At 49.0% G+C, this 14,370-nt stretch overlaps 3 protein-coding genes across 4 annotated transcripts; 2 read left to right on the top strand and 1 right to left on the bottom strand.

The window, feature by feature from the left end:
• The first annotated feature begins 789 nt into the window (after positions 1–789).
• On the top strand, positions 790–4,879 carry LOC146252804 (uncharacterized). The gene is made up of 8 exons (XM_084676765.1): positions 790–802; positions 1,035–1,114; positions 1,291–1,476; positions 1,592–1,849; positions 1,932–2,054; positions 2,180–2,219; positions 2,698–2,752; positions 3,899–4,879. Exons 1-8 carry the CDS (start codon positions 790–792, stop codon positions 4,632–4,634), a joined length of 1,491 nt encoding a protein of 496 aa, XP_084532891.1. The 3' UTR covers positions 4,635–4,879.
• A 100-nt stretch (positions 4,880–4,979) lies between these two features.
• Positions 4,980–8,162, top strand: atf4b (activating transcription factor 4b). The gene is made up of 3 exons (XM_084678064.1): positions 4,980–5,126; positions 5,809–6,213; positions 6,790–8,162. Exons 2-3 carry the CDS (start codon positions 5,904–5,906, stop codon positions 7,758–7,760), a joined length of 1,281 nt encoding a protein of 426 aa, XP_084534190.1. The 5' UTR covers positions 4,980–5,126; positions 5,809–5,903; the 3' UTR covers positions 7,761–8,162.
• A 2,721-nt stretch (positions 8,163–10,883) lies between these two features.
• LOC146252802 (GTPase IMAP family member 8) lies at positions 10,884–14,261 on the bottom strand. 2 transcript variants are annotated; one of them, XM_084677703.1, is made up of 4 exons: positions 13,599–14,261; positions 12,605–13,375; positions 11,800–12,384; positions 10,884–11,627 (listed from the first exon to the last, which is right to left on the bottom strand). In XM_084677703.1, exons 1-4 carry the CDS (start codon positions 13,627–13,629, stop codon positions 11,557–11,559), a joined length of 1,458 nt encoding a protein of 485 aa, XP_084533829.1. In that variant the 5' UTR covers positions 13,630–14,261; the 3' UTR covers positions 10,884–11,556. The 2 variants fall into 2 exon arrangements, with proteins under 2 accessions (XP_084533829.1, XP_084533830.1); XM_084677704.1 differs by having other exon boundaries at positions 12,605–13,372.
• Between the last annotated feature and the right edge of the window lie 109 nt (positions 14,262–14,370).

The raw sequence follows: 14,370 nt of genomic DNA, 5'->3' as shown, positions 1-14,370 counted from the left end.
ACACTTCCTCTGCTACAAATGGGGATTGTGGTCAGCTTAAAACATCTAATGAGCAGGATATGAAGGTAAGCTGTCAAAACACTTTTCCTCAACAAATAACCTAATAATGACATTGTGTCCATGGGCAAGGCACTTCACCCTACTTGCCTCGGGGGGAATGTCCCTGTACTTACTGTAAGTCCCTCTGGATAAGATCGTCTGCTAAATGACTAAATGTAAATGTGATTTGTTCAGCAGTCTTCAGATGCGTGTGGTGTTCAGCAGTCTTCAGATGCGTGTGGTGCGAGGGCTCTGTCTCCTCTCTGCCCAGAGCACCTTCCTCAGTCTTGCTCCACCCCTTTTCAGCTCCTGTATGAGAGAGCTCTGCCACTGACAGAGCGTAGCCCTCAGACAGAGCGTAGCCCTCAGACAGAGCGTAGCCCTCAGACAGAGCGTAGCCTACTGACAGAGCGTAGCCCTCAGACAGAGCGTAGCCCTCAGACAGAGCGTAGCCCTCAGACAGAGCGTAGCCCTCAGACAGAGCGTAGCCCACTGACAGAGCGTAGCCCTCAGACAGAGCGTAGCCTACTGACAGAGCGTAGCCCTCAGACAGAGCGTAGCCCTCAGACAGAGCGTAGCCTACTGACAGAGCGTAGCCTACTGACAGAGCGTAGCCCTCAGACAGAGCGTAGCCCTCAGACAGAGCGTAGCCTACTGACAGAGCGTAGCCCTCAGACGAGGCCTCTTCGTCCTGCACATCCCCCCCCAGACCTACACAAAGCAGATTCCCTCGGTAGTACCTTTGATGAAATGAGGACCACAAGTGGGATGGTGAGTTATAAAGAATATTTAGCACAAACTGTTTATTGTGTTTATTCAGCCACCACTCACTAACCTTTCATTGGTGGTTTCTTGTGTTCCCCAGCCCTCAGACACAAGGCCTCCACGTTCTCCCCGCCCCCCCCGCCCAGCCCTGCCCCCCTCCCCCTCACCGTCCTGCCCCCCCCGCCCAGCCCTGCCCCCCTCGCCCTCACTGTCCTGCCCCCCCCGCCCAGCCCTGCCCCCTTCGCCCTCACTGTCCTGCTGCCCCTCAGGGTACGAAGTCCCGCCTCCTCTAACGGAGCGTCTACTGGAGGTGAGCTCACCAGACACTAACACCTCCACCTGTCTCAAGGATTCTGCAGCACTGTCTTTCTTGCACAGGAGAATCTGTACTTTTTCTAAACCCATGAAACAAAATATTTAAGTCAATTTGTAATTGCAATTTCACAGTCCATTTGCTTTTGTATGAAAACGACTCATAACTGATAGGGTTCAGGAGGCTACCTGTCCCCTGCCAGACCAGCTCCTCCTGTTCCTATCAGCCCTGTATCCAGCCCCCTGCATCCCCAGGCTGGCTCTGACTCCCCCAGTAGTGCCCAGACCAGCAGAGCCCAGACCAGCAGAGCCCAGACCAGCAGAGCCCAGACCAGCAGAGCCCAGACCAGGGCTGAGAAGGTGACACTGGCTATGGTTGGATATAATTGTACATGAATACAAAAATGAATGAGTATGTCTGTAGCTGTACTGAGTTTGTTTTATAATGAGTATGTCATGTTTCCTGTACCCTAAGCCTGCCAATGCAAGAGGAAACTATACGTCTGTGCGTCCTGTTCTTCCTCCACCACCTCTTTTCAATCCCCCACCTCCACCTGCAAGCAGCAGACTGCTCCTTCCCTGTCCTGCTGCGGTGGACCAGACCGACCACACTGAGTCAGCGTACAGTGAGATCGAGGACTCCCCCTACCTGACCGACCACACTGAGTCAGCGTACAGTGAGATCGAGGACTCCCCCTACCTGCACGTTCTGCCTGAGGAGAACCACCTCCAGGTGACAACCCCAGAGGAAGAGACAGACAGACTCATGCACACTAGCGCGTCACACCAACTGTTGTGTTCTCATTTCACCTCAGCCATCCAGCAGTGTGTACAGGACAACAACGGGATCGACGACACAACACTTGCAGTCACAGCCACAGTCCCATTATCAGAACAGAGGAGTCCCTCCTCACCCTGCTGAGTCTGAGAACGCAGAGGTATGAGCTGGTCAGCTGGGGCTGCACCTGGGATTCTCCCCTGGTGGATATTCTACAGCTCCTCTCTAAATACATTGTTACAACCTGAATCTTGGACAGTGAAAAACTTCTGCTTCCTTCTGCAGGATTTTGAAAGTCTTCTGAAATGGATGAGAGCCATGGGAAGTGAGTACCATTCATTGATGGTGTGTTTTAGAGCTGTTTTCTCCTGCTAGATCGTTCACGGGGATGCTGCACCCTAGTATGGAAGCAAATCAAATGTCTGCGGTTTTTGAGGGGTAGATTTTTTTTTCGGCTAGACTTTTTTGCAATCGAATCATTTCACTTCCAAGGGTCCAACAGACCTCTCTCCTCAGGCCCCTGTCATCCAGGTGTAGCTGCAGGCAGTCATACATGCAGATTAGTCATACAATCACAGGCTGGGGACTGAGGAGAAAGGTCCAATCTGAGGCAAGCAATATCCCATATGGTTTCCCGGAAAAAAAATATGTTTTACTCTTTCAAACCCTGAGGCTGCTCCCCTGATTGAACTAGCTGGTTGACAAGCTGAATCATGTCTGTTACCACTTCAAACCTCCAGAAATGTAGATCTTTATATGTAGTGAATATTATGATCACCTGTGTGCCTGTGCCTTTCTTTCAGACAGAGAAAACATTCCTCTGTCGCTGTATGGTGTCAGCATAGAGCAGGAAATAAGGTAACACACACACATTTACATTACATTTATTCATTTAGCAGGACGCTTTTATCCAAAGCGACTTCCAAGAGAGAGCTTTACAAAAGTGCATAGGTCACTGATCCTAACAACGAATTTGCCCCAAAAACATTGCGGGTAACCAAAACATGAAGCATACATTGTGAAAAAGCAAATAAGCCCCTATGGGAGGAACCATAAGAGCATGTAGTTAAACAAGATACAATTAAACAACATGAAGCTCAAAAGTGCAAGAGTGTACCTGTAGAAAATCAAGGAACAATAAAAATTCACAGCAAATACAACAAGTTAAATCAGTTACAACCAGGGGCAAATCTAGGTTCCCACTTTTGGGGGGCTAAGCCCCTAGATAAAACCTATTATTTTTCCTGTGACCCAGCCAAACTACAGGGGTCTGGGGGCATGTTCCCCCAGAAGAAATTTATGAAAATATCCTTTTAAATAGTGTCCTCCTATGGGTTACCTAGTGGGTTTTAGGAAGAAAAATTAACACATTTCAATTTAAAATATGAAAAAATATATATGTATGTTGGGGGGGGCTAATGAATGTTTTGGGGGAGCTCCAGCCCCCCAGGCTAGATACGCCCTTGGTTACAACTAACCAGCAACACCAACTAGTCCCTAAATAAGAGTCATTTTGTTCCTGGAGGAAACTAACATCAGGTCCAGCAAATCATTCCTAAGTACCGTTGTATTCCCGGAACAAATGCTTCTTCAGCCTTTCTTGAAGGTGGGGAGACAGTCAGTGTCTCTGATGGAGGTGGGGAGTTGATTCCACCATTGGGGGGCCAGACAGGGCTTGTGACCGGGCGGTCTTGAGCAGTGGGACCACCAGGCGGTTGTCTGAAGAAGACCGTAGGTGGCGGGTGGGGGTGTAAGGCTGCAGGAGAGACTTGATGTAGTCGGTCAGTCCTGTTCACCGCTCAGAAGGGTTAGTTCAAGTCTTTTATTTTTCAGGTACACAGAACAACACAAGGTCAGACTGGGCACTGAAATTCTTAAGACAAGACAACGCAAGCACCTGGCATAACATAACATAAAGTACACAGAACATGATTTACATCTATGCACACATGCTGTATCAGTAACTCATGTCAATTTCTGAAATATGTCCCTTAATTCTGTCAGGGCAGTCAACCAGAGGACCCTGCATTTGAAGAAAGCCTTCCGCCTCTTTAACTACCTCCTGATTAAACGCAGCAACGCTCTGCGCAGCCACGTCTCCGACCTCAACAGCCTTGCCGACTGCCTGGCCAAGGTCCAGAAGAACACCCAAACCATGGGCATCGCCGGGGGCACCGCGGGGGCCGTGGGAGGGTTGACTGCCATCTTGGGCATCGCCCTGGCACCGATGACCATGGGCGCCTCCCTGATCGCTACCGCTGTGGGGGCGGGCATGGTGGTCTCTGGCGGCGGCATGGGCGCCAAGGCAGCACAGGCCAGCAGGAAGAGCAGCATGGTGGACAGGGCGAGGGTGGAGAAGGTGTTGAGGCACTACAAGGCTGACGTCACAGACGTGGAGCACTGCGTCTCCGTCATCCTGAGCGGCGTGGACATGTTGAGGAGACACGACGTCACCAGGCTCCAGAGAGCCGGGGTGGCGTCCGAGGCTCTGAGGCTGGTCACACTGGCACACACTCTGACCCCTGGCAGCACGCACACCAGCGTGTCATCCGACACTCTGTTCCAGATGTTTAGAAAGGACATGGACCAGTACTATGTAGGGAAGCACGGCCAGAGGCTGAAGAGGGGTACAGAGACAACATTTTCCTACCAACTGCGCCTGTTTGCTCAGGGACTGCAGGCACAGCTTGATGATATGTGTAGTGTCTGGGAAAGATTCACATTTTTGGCCAGTGTATGAAGGTGTGTGTGTGTGTGTGTCTGTGTGTGTCTGTGTGTGTGTGTGGGTGTAGGAATTATCTAATGTCTACAATTGTCTGTGTGACCATGAAATGTGTAAATACACTTTTTTAGCTCTGATAAGAGACCTAGTATGTTTTATCAAGGTCATTTAAAATTGAATATTAATCCATTGAATATACGTAATTAATGTAACACTGTACTAAACACCGTAGTATATAATAAAATAACCCCGTTACCGACGAAAAGCGCAGTGATACATGCACACTATGCGGCGGAAGGATATCAGACGTCCTAGGGAGAGGTCTAATAGTCCCACTGCTCTCCGCAGACTCCATTTCTTTCCAGCTGATATCGCCGAAGTTTAGGCTAATTCTGTGACAGCGCTCTTTGGGCGAAATGGCAGTGTAAAGGCGTGCAGCGGCGGGCCAGCAGCAACCTCCTCAGTGCATCAACCCAGTGCACTGATTAACGTTATATTTGTCAAAATGACGTAAGTATACTTCTATTTGACCATTTTTTATTTGGGCCTTGACAGCCCTACGAGGCCGTAAACTAACCTTGATTGTTTCAAATAAGTATTGTGTATATTTAACATTATTTATTTGACATATACCCATGTAAGAACAATATTGTAAAATAAGTGAAAATATACCCTGAATAATCCACTGAATTAAATACTTGGATTTACAGTAACATGTGACATCAACATACCGCGTGACATTGTAATGTTCCGCGCGAGGGTACATTTTTTACGTAGTTTATAACAATCTATGGCAGAATATATATCAAATGCGATTGCATTTTTGTTATTTTAATGTAATATTTTTGAAGTATCATCGTGGCAAACGTAAAATGGTTCGTGATGCTTTACCATTAAAATGGCGGCGTGACAAGTGTTCAGGGATAGAGAACAAAGTGTGTGTGATGGGCGGGGCGGCCAGCCAGACATGAGTTGCCGTGGAAACGACCCTGGTCTGACGCCAGTCGAGTCACGAGGCATGGGATTTACGATGACTCATTACATGTAGTTTTGGAGGTGCACCATTATGGCAGTGGAGGGCAGTGTTTCCCACATGCATAGTACACCTGATTCAAGCTAAACTTGCCATCCCCAAACCAAGTACAGATTGACAGTTAAATTAAACTTTGTTCTTTCTCCATCTGTCTTCCAGGTCTTTTGTGGCAACAAACAGCTCTGCTGTAGTCGACAGCATTAAAGAACCTCTCGACGCTCTCCGCACGCAGTCGACAGACCCAGCCATTCACCATGACTCTGACCAACAACTCACCGTTTGGCCCGGAAGACATGGAGGCCCTGCTCTTGGGCCCTTCCTGTCTCACGGCTGACCCCACGGGGGCCCTCCTCCACCTGGATGAAGAGGAATCCTTCACCGAGGGGGGGACGTCGCCCCTCTCATCATCTTTCTCTTATTCTTCACCCCCTCTCCACTCCCCACCCCCCTCTCCGCCCTCCATGCTGCTCCAGGGCGACAAGGCTGAGGTGCACATGTTGACCCTTCCCTGGCTGTCTGTGGACGAGCTGGGACCCTCCCATTTGGGCGCAAACGACGGCAAAGGTGAGCCCCCCCCACACACACGCCTCTTGAGTGTGTTTCCCTCCTGTAGGGTTAGGGTTAGGGCTAACCCTAACCTTCAGTCCTGGTTGTTAGCTGATCCCCCAGCTGAATGTCATCATCAGGCGTGACTGGACCAGGGTACACGGTCGTGACTCTCTGGGGTCCAGGGTACACGGTCGTGACTTTCTGGGGACCAGGGTACACGGTCGTGACTCTCTGGGGTCCAGGGTACACGGTCGTGACTCTCTGGGGTCCAGGGTACACGGTCGTGACTCTCTGGGGTCCAGGGTACACGGTCGTGACTCTCTGGGGTCCAGGGTACACGGTCGTGACTCTCTGGGGTCCAGGGTACACGGTCGTGACTCTCTGGGGTCCAGGGTACACGGTCGTGACTCTCTGGGGTCCAGGGTACACGGTCGTGACTCTCTGGGGTCCAGGGTACACGGTCGTGACTCTCTGGGGTTAAGCATCCCTGCTTCGCATGAACAACACAGTGTGGTCATACTAGTCTGATGTTGATTCAGTTGCACCGTTAACTAAAGTGTGCAGATGAATGACCTCCTTTTTCTTCCATAGAGGATGCCTTCTACGGCCTGGACTGGATGGCAGAGCGAATGGACCTGACAGAGTTTGACTTGGACTCCCTCGTGGGCCCCTGCAGCCCTGAGGAGCCCCCCAGCTCCCCTGACGACCTCCTCGCCTCCCTGGAGTGTCCTGTAGACGACCTCCCCCTCCCCTCGCTCCCCACCCTGCCAACCCTCTGCAGCCTTCCCGTCCTCCCCGCCATGGAACCCTTCCTACCCTCTCCTGCATCCCAGGGTGCCCCACAGGAAGTCCTCTCCCCTCCTCCCTGCGTCCCCGAGGTCCAGGACGAGTGTGAGATCAAATCTGAGCCGTTGTCCCCAGGTCCCTCCCCCATGTCCCCTCCCTTCCCTCCTCTCTCCCCCACGTTCACCTTGGACCTGGGCAGTGAGGTGGACGTGTCCGACTGCGACAGCAAGCCACCACCCCCCCACCAGGTGCCACAAGTCCCCAGGGTCGTCCTCTCCCTTTCCCCTCCCCGCATCGTCCTCGTCCTGGCCTCTACAGAGGAAGTCTCCACCACCACCACCACAGCAGCTCTGCCACAGCTCCTGTCTGACTGCAGCAGGGTCAGCTCTGTCTCCAACCCTCGTCTGGTCTCTGCCACCACCGCAACCTCTAGGAGCAGGCCCTACCCCAGGCCCTGCTCCAGCACCCCCTCCTCCAGCACCCCCTCCTCCTGCCCCTCAGGGAGCGTGAAAGGGAGGTCACGAGCTGGAAGACCCCCGAAGGAGAAGAAGCTGAAGAAGATGGAGCAGAACAAGACAGCAGCCACACGCTACCGCCAGAAGAAGAGAGGAGAGCATGAGGCTCTGAGCGCCCAGTACAGCCACCTGGAGAGGAGGAACCAGGAGCTGGAGGAGACGGCTGACTCCCTCACCAGGGAGATAGAATACCTGAAGGAGCTGATGGAGGAGGTGCGACTGGCCAAGCTCCTCAAGGGCTCAGGTTCTGGCGACCTCTGACAGAAGATGTTGGAAGTTGACAGAAAGATGTTTTATGAATCCACATATGTTCTTAGACGGTGTAGATCTGACCTGAATGCTTTTAGATGCATTAATGGCCCCAAATGCACGTACTGTTCACCAACTCACCTAATTCTTTCCTCAATTTGTCTTGTAGCTCAAGCTTAACATATCTGTACCTATCTATAAATATAATGATCCAGTTTCAAATATCCTGTATGAAAACCTTCAAGTCTTTTCTTCACAGTAGAAATTCTGTGTTGTGTAGTCACTTATTTACAAAAAAACTCAGTATGTGTATTACGGTTAATGGACAGACTTTTAAAACATATATGTGAGCTTATTAACCATATTAACTATTTTAAAGTATTCATGGTAATCTGTAATAAAAAAATAAAACTATTTCATCTATTTGTTTTGTTTTACCCTTTTAGACATGTATGAACCATTCAGTACTATTCATTGAAGTAGTAACAGCCTGATGAACACTGAGAGAGGGATATTCATACTCATTTAAAGATTTCTGCAAAACCAAAGGATTCTGTTTTTTTATGTCCAGCTAAGAAGAAAAAAGATGAAATAGGTGCCTCTAAGACCCTTGGCGGCTAGCAATAGTACCAATCTAACTAAGGTTTCGATCATAGCTTGTTAGCTGACATTTTTTAGGGAAGAAAATGGTTTAACCCTGATCAGATGCCATGTTTCTGACCCTCAGCTACAAGGTCAGGCCTGAACAGGACTCTTCTCCTGCCTCGTCAGTTACCACAACAAGGCTGTGTTGCCTGTGGGGAGGGTAATGGCCCAAGCCTGACCAGCACGCTGTGCGGAGTCAAATGACTGTCATGTGAAACTACAACATGGTATCACAACCAAGTATTAATTAGAAATAGCACGTAATTGATCCCTGGGAAGAAAGGAACAGTATCAGAGGTCATAACAAAAATCCGTATGATATAATTCACCCAAAAATAGAACGATTACATTTACAACATAAATCTACAATATACAGTTGTTTACAGGAATGTTGAGGGGTTAGTAAAGTAGGGACTCTACTTCTGCTGCTCATTTCTGACAATGCTATTATCTTTAGCCAGATCTATTGTGTGTTGAGGTAAAGAGAGAGAGAGAGAGAGAGAGAGAGAGAGAGAGAGAGAGAGAGAGAGAGAGAGAGAGAGAGAGAGAGAGAGAGAGAGAGAGAGAGAGAGAGAGAGAGCTGACCAGCACTACTGCAATAATAGATATTTGACAGCTGACGCTTCCAGCATTCAACGCAAAAGCTCTTCGCTGGTGGGCGGGATTTAGCCAGCCCACCAGGGCTTTGTTTTTTTATAAACAGAAAATTATTACACGAACTTCGAATACACATATTGCAAAGATATAAAAACAATCGCACACTAGGGGGTGCTTGATGTAGAATTAATTAAAAATATTGAAAAGTTCACAGCTTTTTGCTTCATTGAGAATCTTATTGAAACAAAGTAATGCTCAATTTCTTTCTTTAAAGAAATAAAACAAGGCGTTTGCCATGAAAACTTACATTTGTGAATATAGAACTTTGCCATTAGTATAATCAAATTGATCAAATTAACCTGATTACGATTGTCTCTAAAGTCCTCTCTAAGAGACCAAATATTAAGTGTTTCCACATCAAAAGAAATTGGGCATCATTATGTACTGTAATAACAATCACAAACATTTTGCCAAGAGCCTACTGAGGAGTGAGTTAAACCAGTTAAAGTCGGTGACGTGAGCATATAATAAAGTGCTTAGAGTAAAGAAGAAATGTGGACAATGTGCTCTGACTGAGTCTATGATCACTCAATTCCGAATTGAGGCCACTGACTTCGGGAAAAGCTTTTTTTCAGGAAAAAATGGTAAGCCAGCACCACCTTGTGGATCGGATCCTTGTGGTTGTAAAAGTTACCCACTGGCCGTTGTTAATTTGCAATTTATTTTATTTGGTGAAAAGGATTTCTTTGGTAGTCAGTTTGTATTTGTAGTTGACGTCACCGAGGCCATGCACTTATAACAAAAGCAGTAGGCCTAATTGATTGATCCACTTCGAATATGTCAATCAATTCACTAATACAGTATCAATCTATCGAGTTATCTAGCTAACGTTATCAGAATCATTTACGGTGTTGGCTACCAATACTAGCAGGGGCGATTCTAGGGACAGACCTTTAAGGGTGCTCAGCCCCCAATGAGGATGTGACATAAATACTGGGCCTTGCAAAAGTGCCAAACTCCCTTGCTAATAACAGGCATGCAAACAGGTCAGGGGTAAAAAAGTTGCGAAGGATATGGCGAACATATCCTTCCCTGAGGGGAACCAGGGTGTTTTGGGCATTACGCTAACCCAGCATATAACTTTCAATTCCTGCTATGATTCTCTGCGAGCATTCTCACATTTATTCTTGAGGTCAGAGCACCTGAGCTTGTGTGTTCTTCCTCTGTGGTTTGCAGCAGCTTGAGGAGCCTTGGAGGATCCAGAGGGAGGTAAAAGCTAAGCGTAAGAGGAAGGTAATGAAGTGAAAAATCAGGAAACGGAGGCAGCTTTCTCTCCCTCTCATTAACAGGTTCATGTGCCATTAGTTTGCAGATTACATAAGCATCATCGCTGACCCAAAATGTGCTTGATTTACAGAGCAAAAGGAACAAAGTGATACTGTTGCGTGGTCTTCCAAAGCCCACACTGCTGTGTGCACTGTTGCAGAGCTAACTTGGTGGCAACAGCTCAGATGTTGACAAAAGCTAATGCAGTAGCTGCAGAATGTGAAACTCAGCCTCTACAGGCATGATGCCGTCTTATCGGCATCTCGTCTTGTGTTTAGATTCAGCTGAGACACAAAGAAGCCAGAGAACACCTTCATTGGCTCTCACGTCTCCCTACGCCCAGCCAAGGAACTATTTTGTTGGTGCTTGAAAAGGCAGAAACACTAAATACAACATGATCATATAATGTCATAGTTCATAACACAAACACAACACAAAAAAGGCAATTATACCTTCTGTTGTTGTGTACCATTTATTTAAGGTGGTTTGATGTTCTACACAGCATCAGAAATGGAACTATCCAAAGTAATCACATAATGTTACTGCATTATGCTGAGAAGAGACAAGTCAGTGCAAAATGTTTTATTACATATGAGCAATGCCATTATACATGTACATATATCCACATATGAATGAGTGCAACATCATTGCGTAACCCGGAACTGATCATTACAGATACACTTCATGATGATCGTTTCAAATTGAAAACAGGGACATGCTTTAACACTGGATGTATACTACTGCAGAGCTGTGTGATGTTAGGAAGCAGTGATGCTGCGCTGTCAGAAGGTGCAGCGTCTTTTAGAAGAAGCATGTGTTGTTCCCTGCTAATGGAAGGCAGTACTGTAGGTCACATGGATTCTAGAACATTGCCAGTGGTGACATTTGAGTTATTTTCTGAGGCTGAACGTTGTACTGAAATGCCCAACTACAGCATCATCATTTAATTTGTTATGAATAAATATAAGCAACAAACATGTTTTTATTTGCCAGTAAGTCATGTATTTTTACAACAACAACAACAAAAAAATCTGTACCTAGTCTCCATGGATCACAACTTTTCCATTGTGGTCAGGTGCCAGTCACTGGATATCCGTTCCACTGTAACTGAAGTGCAGAAATAAGTGCATATGACCAGTGCGCTTTAACAGTGTTTAGCTGTTCCCTTTGCAGAGTGCCACAACAGGCCTTGTTAGACTGAGAATGTCCCTTGTCTGGATGTGAAGCTGTGTCCGATGGGTCACTGCAGCTGGCAGCCACGACAGTCGTCCTCTGGACTGGTGTTGTCGGACGACTCGCTGTCACTGTTCACTAGGAAACACGACACGCTCCAGTCAGACACAGTAAACTGAGTAAACATTGTACACACTATACAACATGGTGGTTGGGATGTTTATAAACAAAAGAGAGTTTTAATTTTTTTGCATTAAATTATTCTTGCTCATGACAGTGAACCCTTGCAGTGTGTTGCAGCAGCACTCACGAGCGATGGGCAGGAAGGCTTCATCTCCGTTCTCTCTGATCATCTCCTCCATCTTGTCCAGCAGGTCTGAGACGCTCCTGGAGTCCTTGACAGGCGTCTTGCTGTCCATCACGTGGTAATAGTTCCCACAGTACTCCAGCAGGCTGTGCAGCTCCCGCCCCCCTCTCTGGATGTGCTCCTCGATGGGCGTGCGGCCCAGCCAATCACCGCAGCTGAACAGTACCATGGTGTGCAGGCACGCCCTATCACCGAACAGGGCCTCGATGTGGGCTTCCAGGGTTCGCCTCTTCCTGGTGCTGAGGCTGCATACGACAGGCAGCACCAGCAGGATGCTGTGCGGGCCTGGGTACAGCAGGGCTCCGCCTCTCTTGGTCTCTTGGCGTATGCGTCTGGGGGTGCGTCTGACGGAGAACCAGTCCCAGCCCGGGGTGTCGACCACCGTGACGCGCCGGCCGGCCACCAGAGCCTGCCTCCGCATGCACAGCTCTGTCTCCAGACCTGACTCAAAGTCCCGCCGGCCCAGGATGGCATTACCCACAGAGCTCTTCCCAACCCCCTTCCAACCCAGAAGAAGAACTCTAAGCTCTGAGAGAAAGAGAGAGAGAGAGAGAGAGAGAGAGAGAGAGAGAGAGAGAGAGAGAGAGAGAGAGAGAGAGAGAGAGAGGAGGTGAGGGATTGAGGAAAGAGGAGAAAAAGGAAGGTGTTGGAGGAAAGGAAAAACGCTTGTTGAGGCATGCTATGCACAGGTTTTTCAAGTTCCTTATTTTGTAAAACTTGTGAAGATAAATGTTGTTCTTGCTCTTACCTCTAGGAGGCCCTCCTATCATGCTAGGCCTCAGCCTCTCCTGCTCCTCCATTCTCCTCCTCTCCTCCTCCAGGGCCCTCCTCGCGTGCTCCTCTTCCAGCAGGGTCAGCTCGTTGAACTCAAAGTACCAGCCCTGGTTCTCCTCCACCAGCTCCTCCACCTTCTCCAGCAGCTCCTGGACCTGTGTGCTCTCCTTCCCTCCGCGTAGTGTGTTATCCAGGGCATGGTACCTGCTCCCACACCTCTCCACCAGCCACTGCAGGGCCTCTCCTGTCTTCTCTATGTGCTCCTCGACAAATGTCCCTTTAGGCAACTGATCCACAGCGGTAAAAAGCAGCATGCAGTGCCTCCAGGCTCCTCCGCCCAGCGCCTCCACCTGGTCCTCGGCTGCCTTGCGCTGGACCTCGGTGAAGGGCTGAGACACAGACATCACCAGGAGGAGGGCGTGGGGGCCGGGGGGGCACAGGATGGCCCCCATGAAAGGCCCCTCTATGCTAGCCTGTTCAGACTGGACGGCAGCTCCATCGCCACCATCACCACCTTCATCGCCACCGTCCCCCCCTGCGGGGGAGTGGGTGGGACCAGCCCAGGGCGGGGTGTCCACCACAGTTAAGCGTCGCCCGTGAGTCTCCTTGTAGATAACCATGCTGTGCGTGGTCTCTTCCCCGGTCTGGAACACTTCGTCCCCCAGGATGGTGTTGCCTGAGCGGGACTTGCCGGTCTGCGGGCCCCCCAGCAGGAGCAGTCTGAGCTGCGGTCTGTGTTCCCCTGCTGGACGCAGAAACAGACTGCTGTGACTCTGAATATGTGATGTCAATAGGATGAGTGACAGGAAGTAGACATGGCTAACAGCTTCCTGTTTAGATTTTGGTGCAGAATGACATGGGGTGAAGATGGAGGATGTTTCTTTGTCTGATACCAGCCACTGTGACAGAGCAAGAAAGATGAATGGATTAATACCTGTAGTGAAACCTTCAGAGGTGAAGCTACTTACCAGAGCCTGAGCTGCAAGACACTGCAGCCATCTTGTGTGTAGATCCTGTTGTTTCCCTATCAACCCCTCCTCTCCCTTTCTTAATCTTGCTAGTCCTCCCTTGCTCCCTTACAGAATGTTCCGTGAGGTGTTGCGTAGCCTGACTTGTCTGAAAGAGGCTGGCAGGCTAAATGTTTTCTCTTGGCTCTTTCTCTCATTCTCACTCTCATTCTCTCCCGGAACATAACACTCGCTCTTCCTCTAACTGCCTATCCCCCTCCTCTCTTGCTCTATCACACGTTATTCCTCCCCCCTCTCTCTCTCTCTCTCTCTCTCTCTCTCTCTGTCTCTCTCTCTCTCTCTCTCTGTCTCTCTCTCTCTCTCTGTCTCTCTCTCTCTCTCTCACTTTCCTCCCTCTATGTCGCCTCTTTCTCCCTCTTCTCCACTGATTCTATTTGCTCTCCTCCCTCCTCTTCCCTGTTCTCCTTACTCTCTCCTCAGTCATCTGTTCAATAACAAAGATTGTGCAATGCAGATGGGTGGTTCATTCGGTGTCTGCATCTTCAGGGAAGTGATTCGTCACAGGAGGGAAACAGAGGCGGACGCTGGCTGACCTCAGACAGCAGGAACCGCGCAGGACACAAGACCTATAGATGCTCATGTGAGCGCTGCGATAATGTTTAATAATTCAATACGATACAAGAGTTGAAGACACGGGGAGTCAGGCGGAACTATTTTGCACCTAAAAACTATTTATGTACACCATTGAATTTATTACATAGTAATGAGGGCA

This window comes from Hypomesus nipponensis, chromosome 17 (genome assembly GCF_054491055.1).
Source record: "Hypomesus nipponensis isolate SF chromosome 17, ASM5449105v1, whole genome shotgun sequence".
In the NCBI taxonomy this organism is placed as follows: domain Eukaryota; kingdom Metazoa; phylum Chordata; class Actinopteri; order Osmeriformes; family Osmeridae; genus Hypomesus; species Hypomesus nipponensis.
Note: the sequence above shows the minus strand (reverse complement) of the source record. Positions and strands in the feature narration are given on the sequence as shown.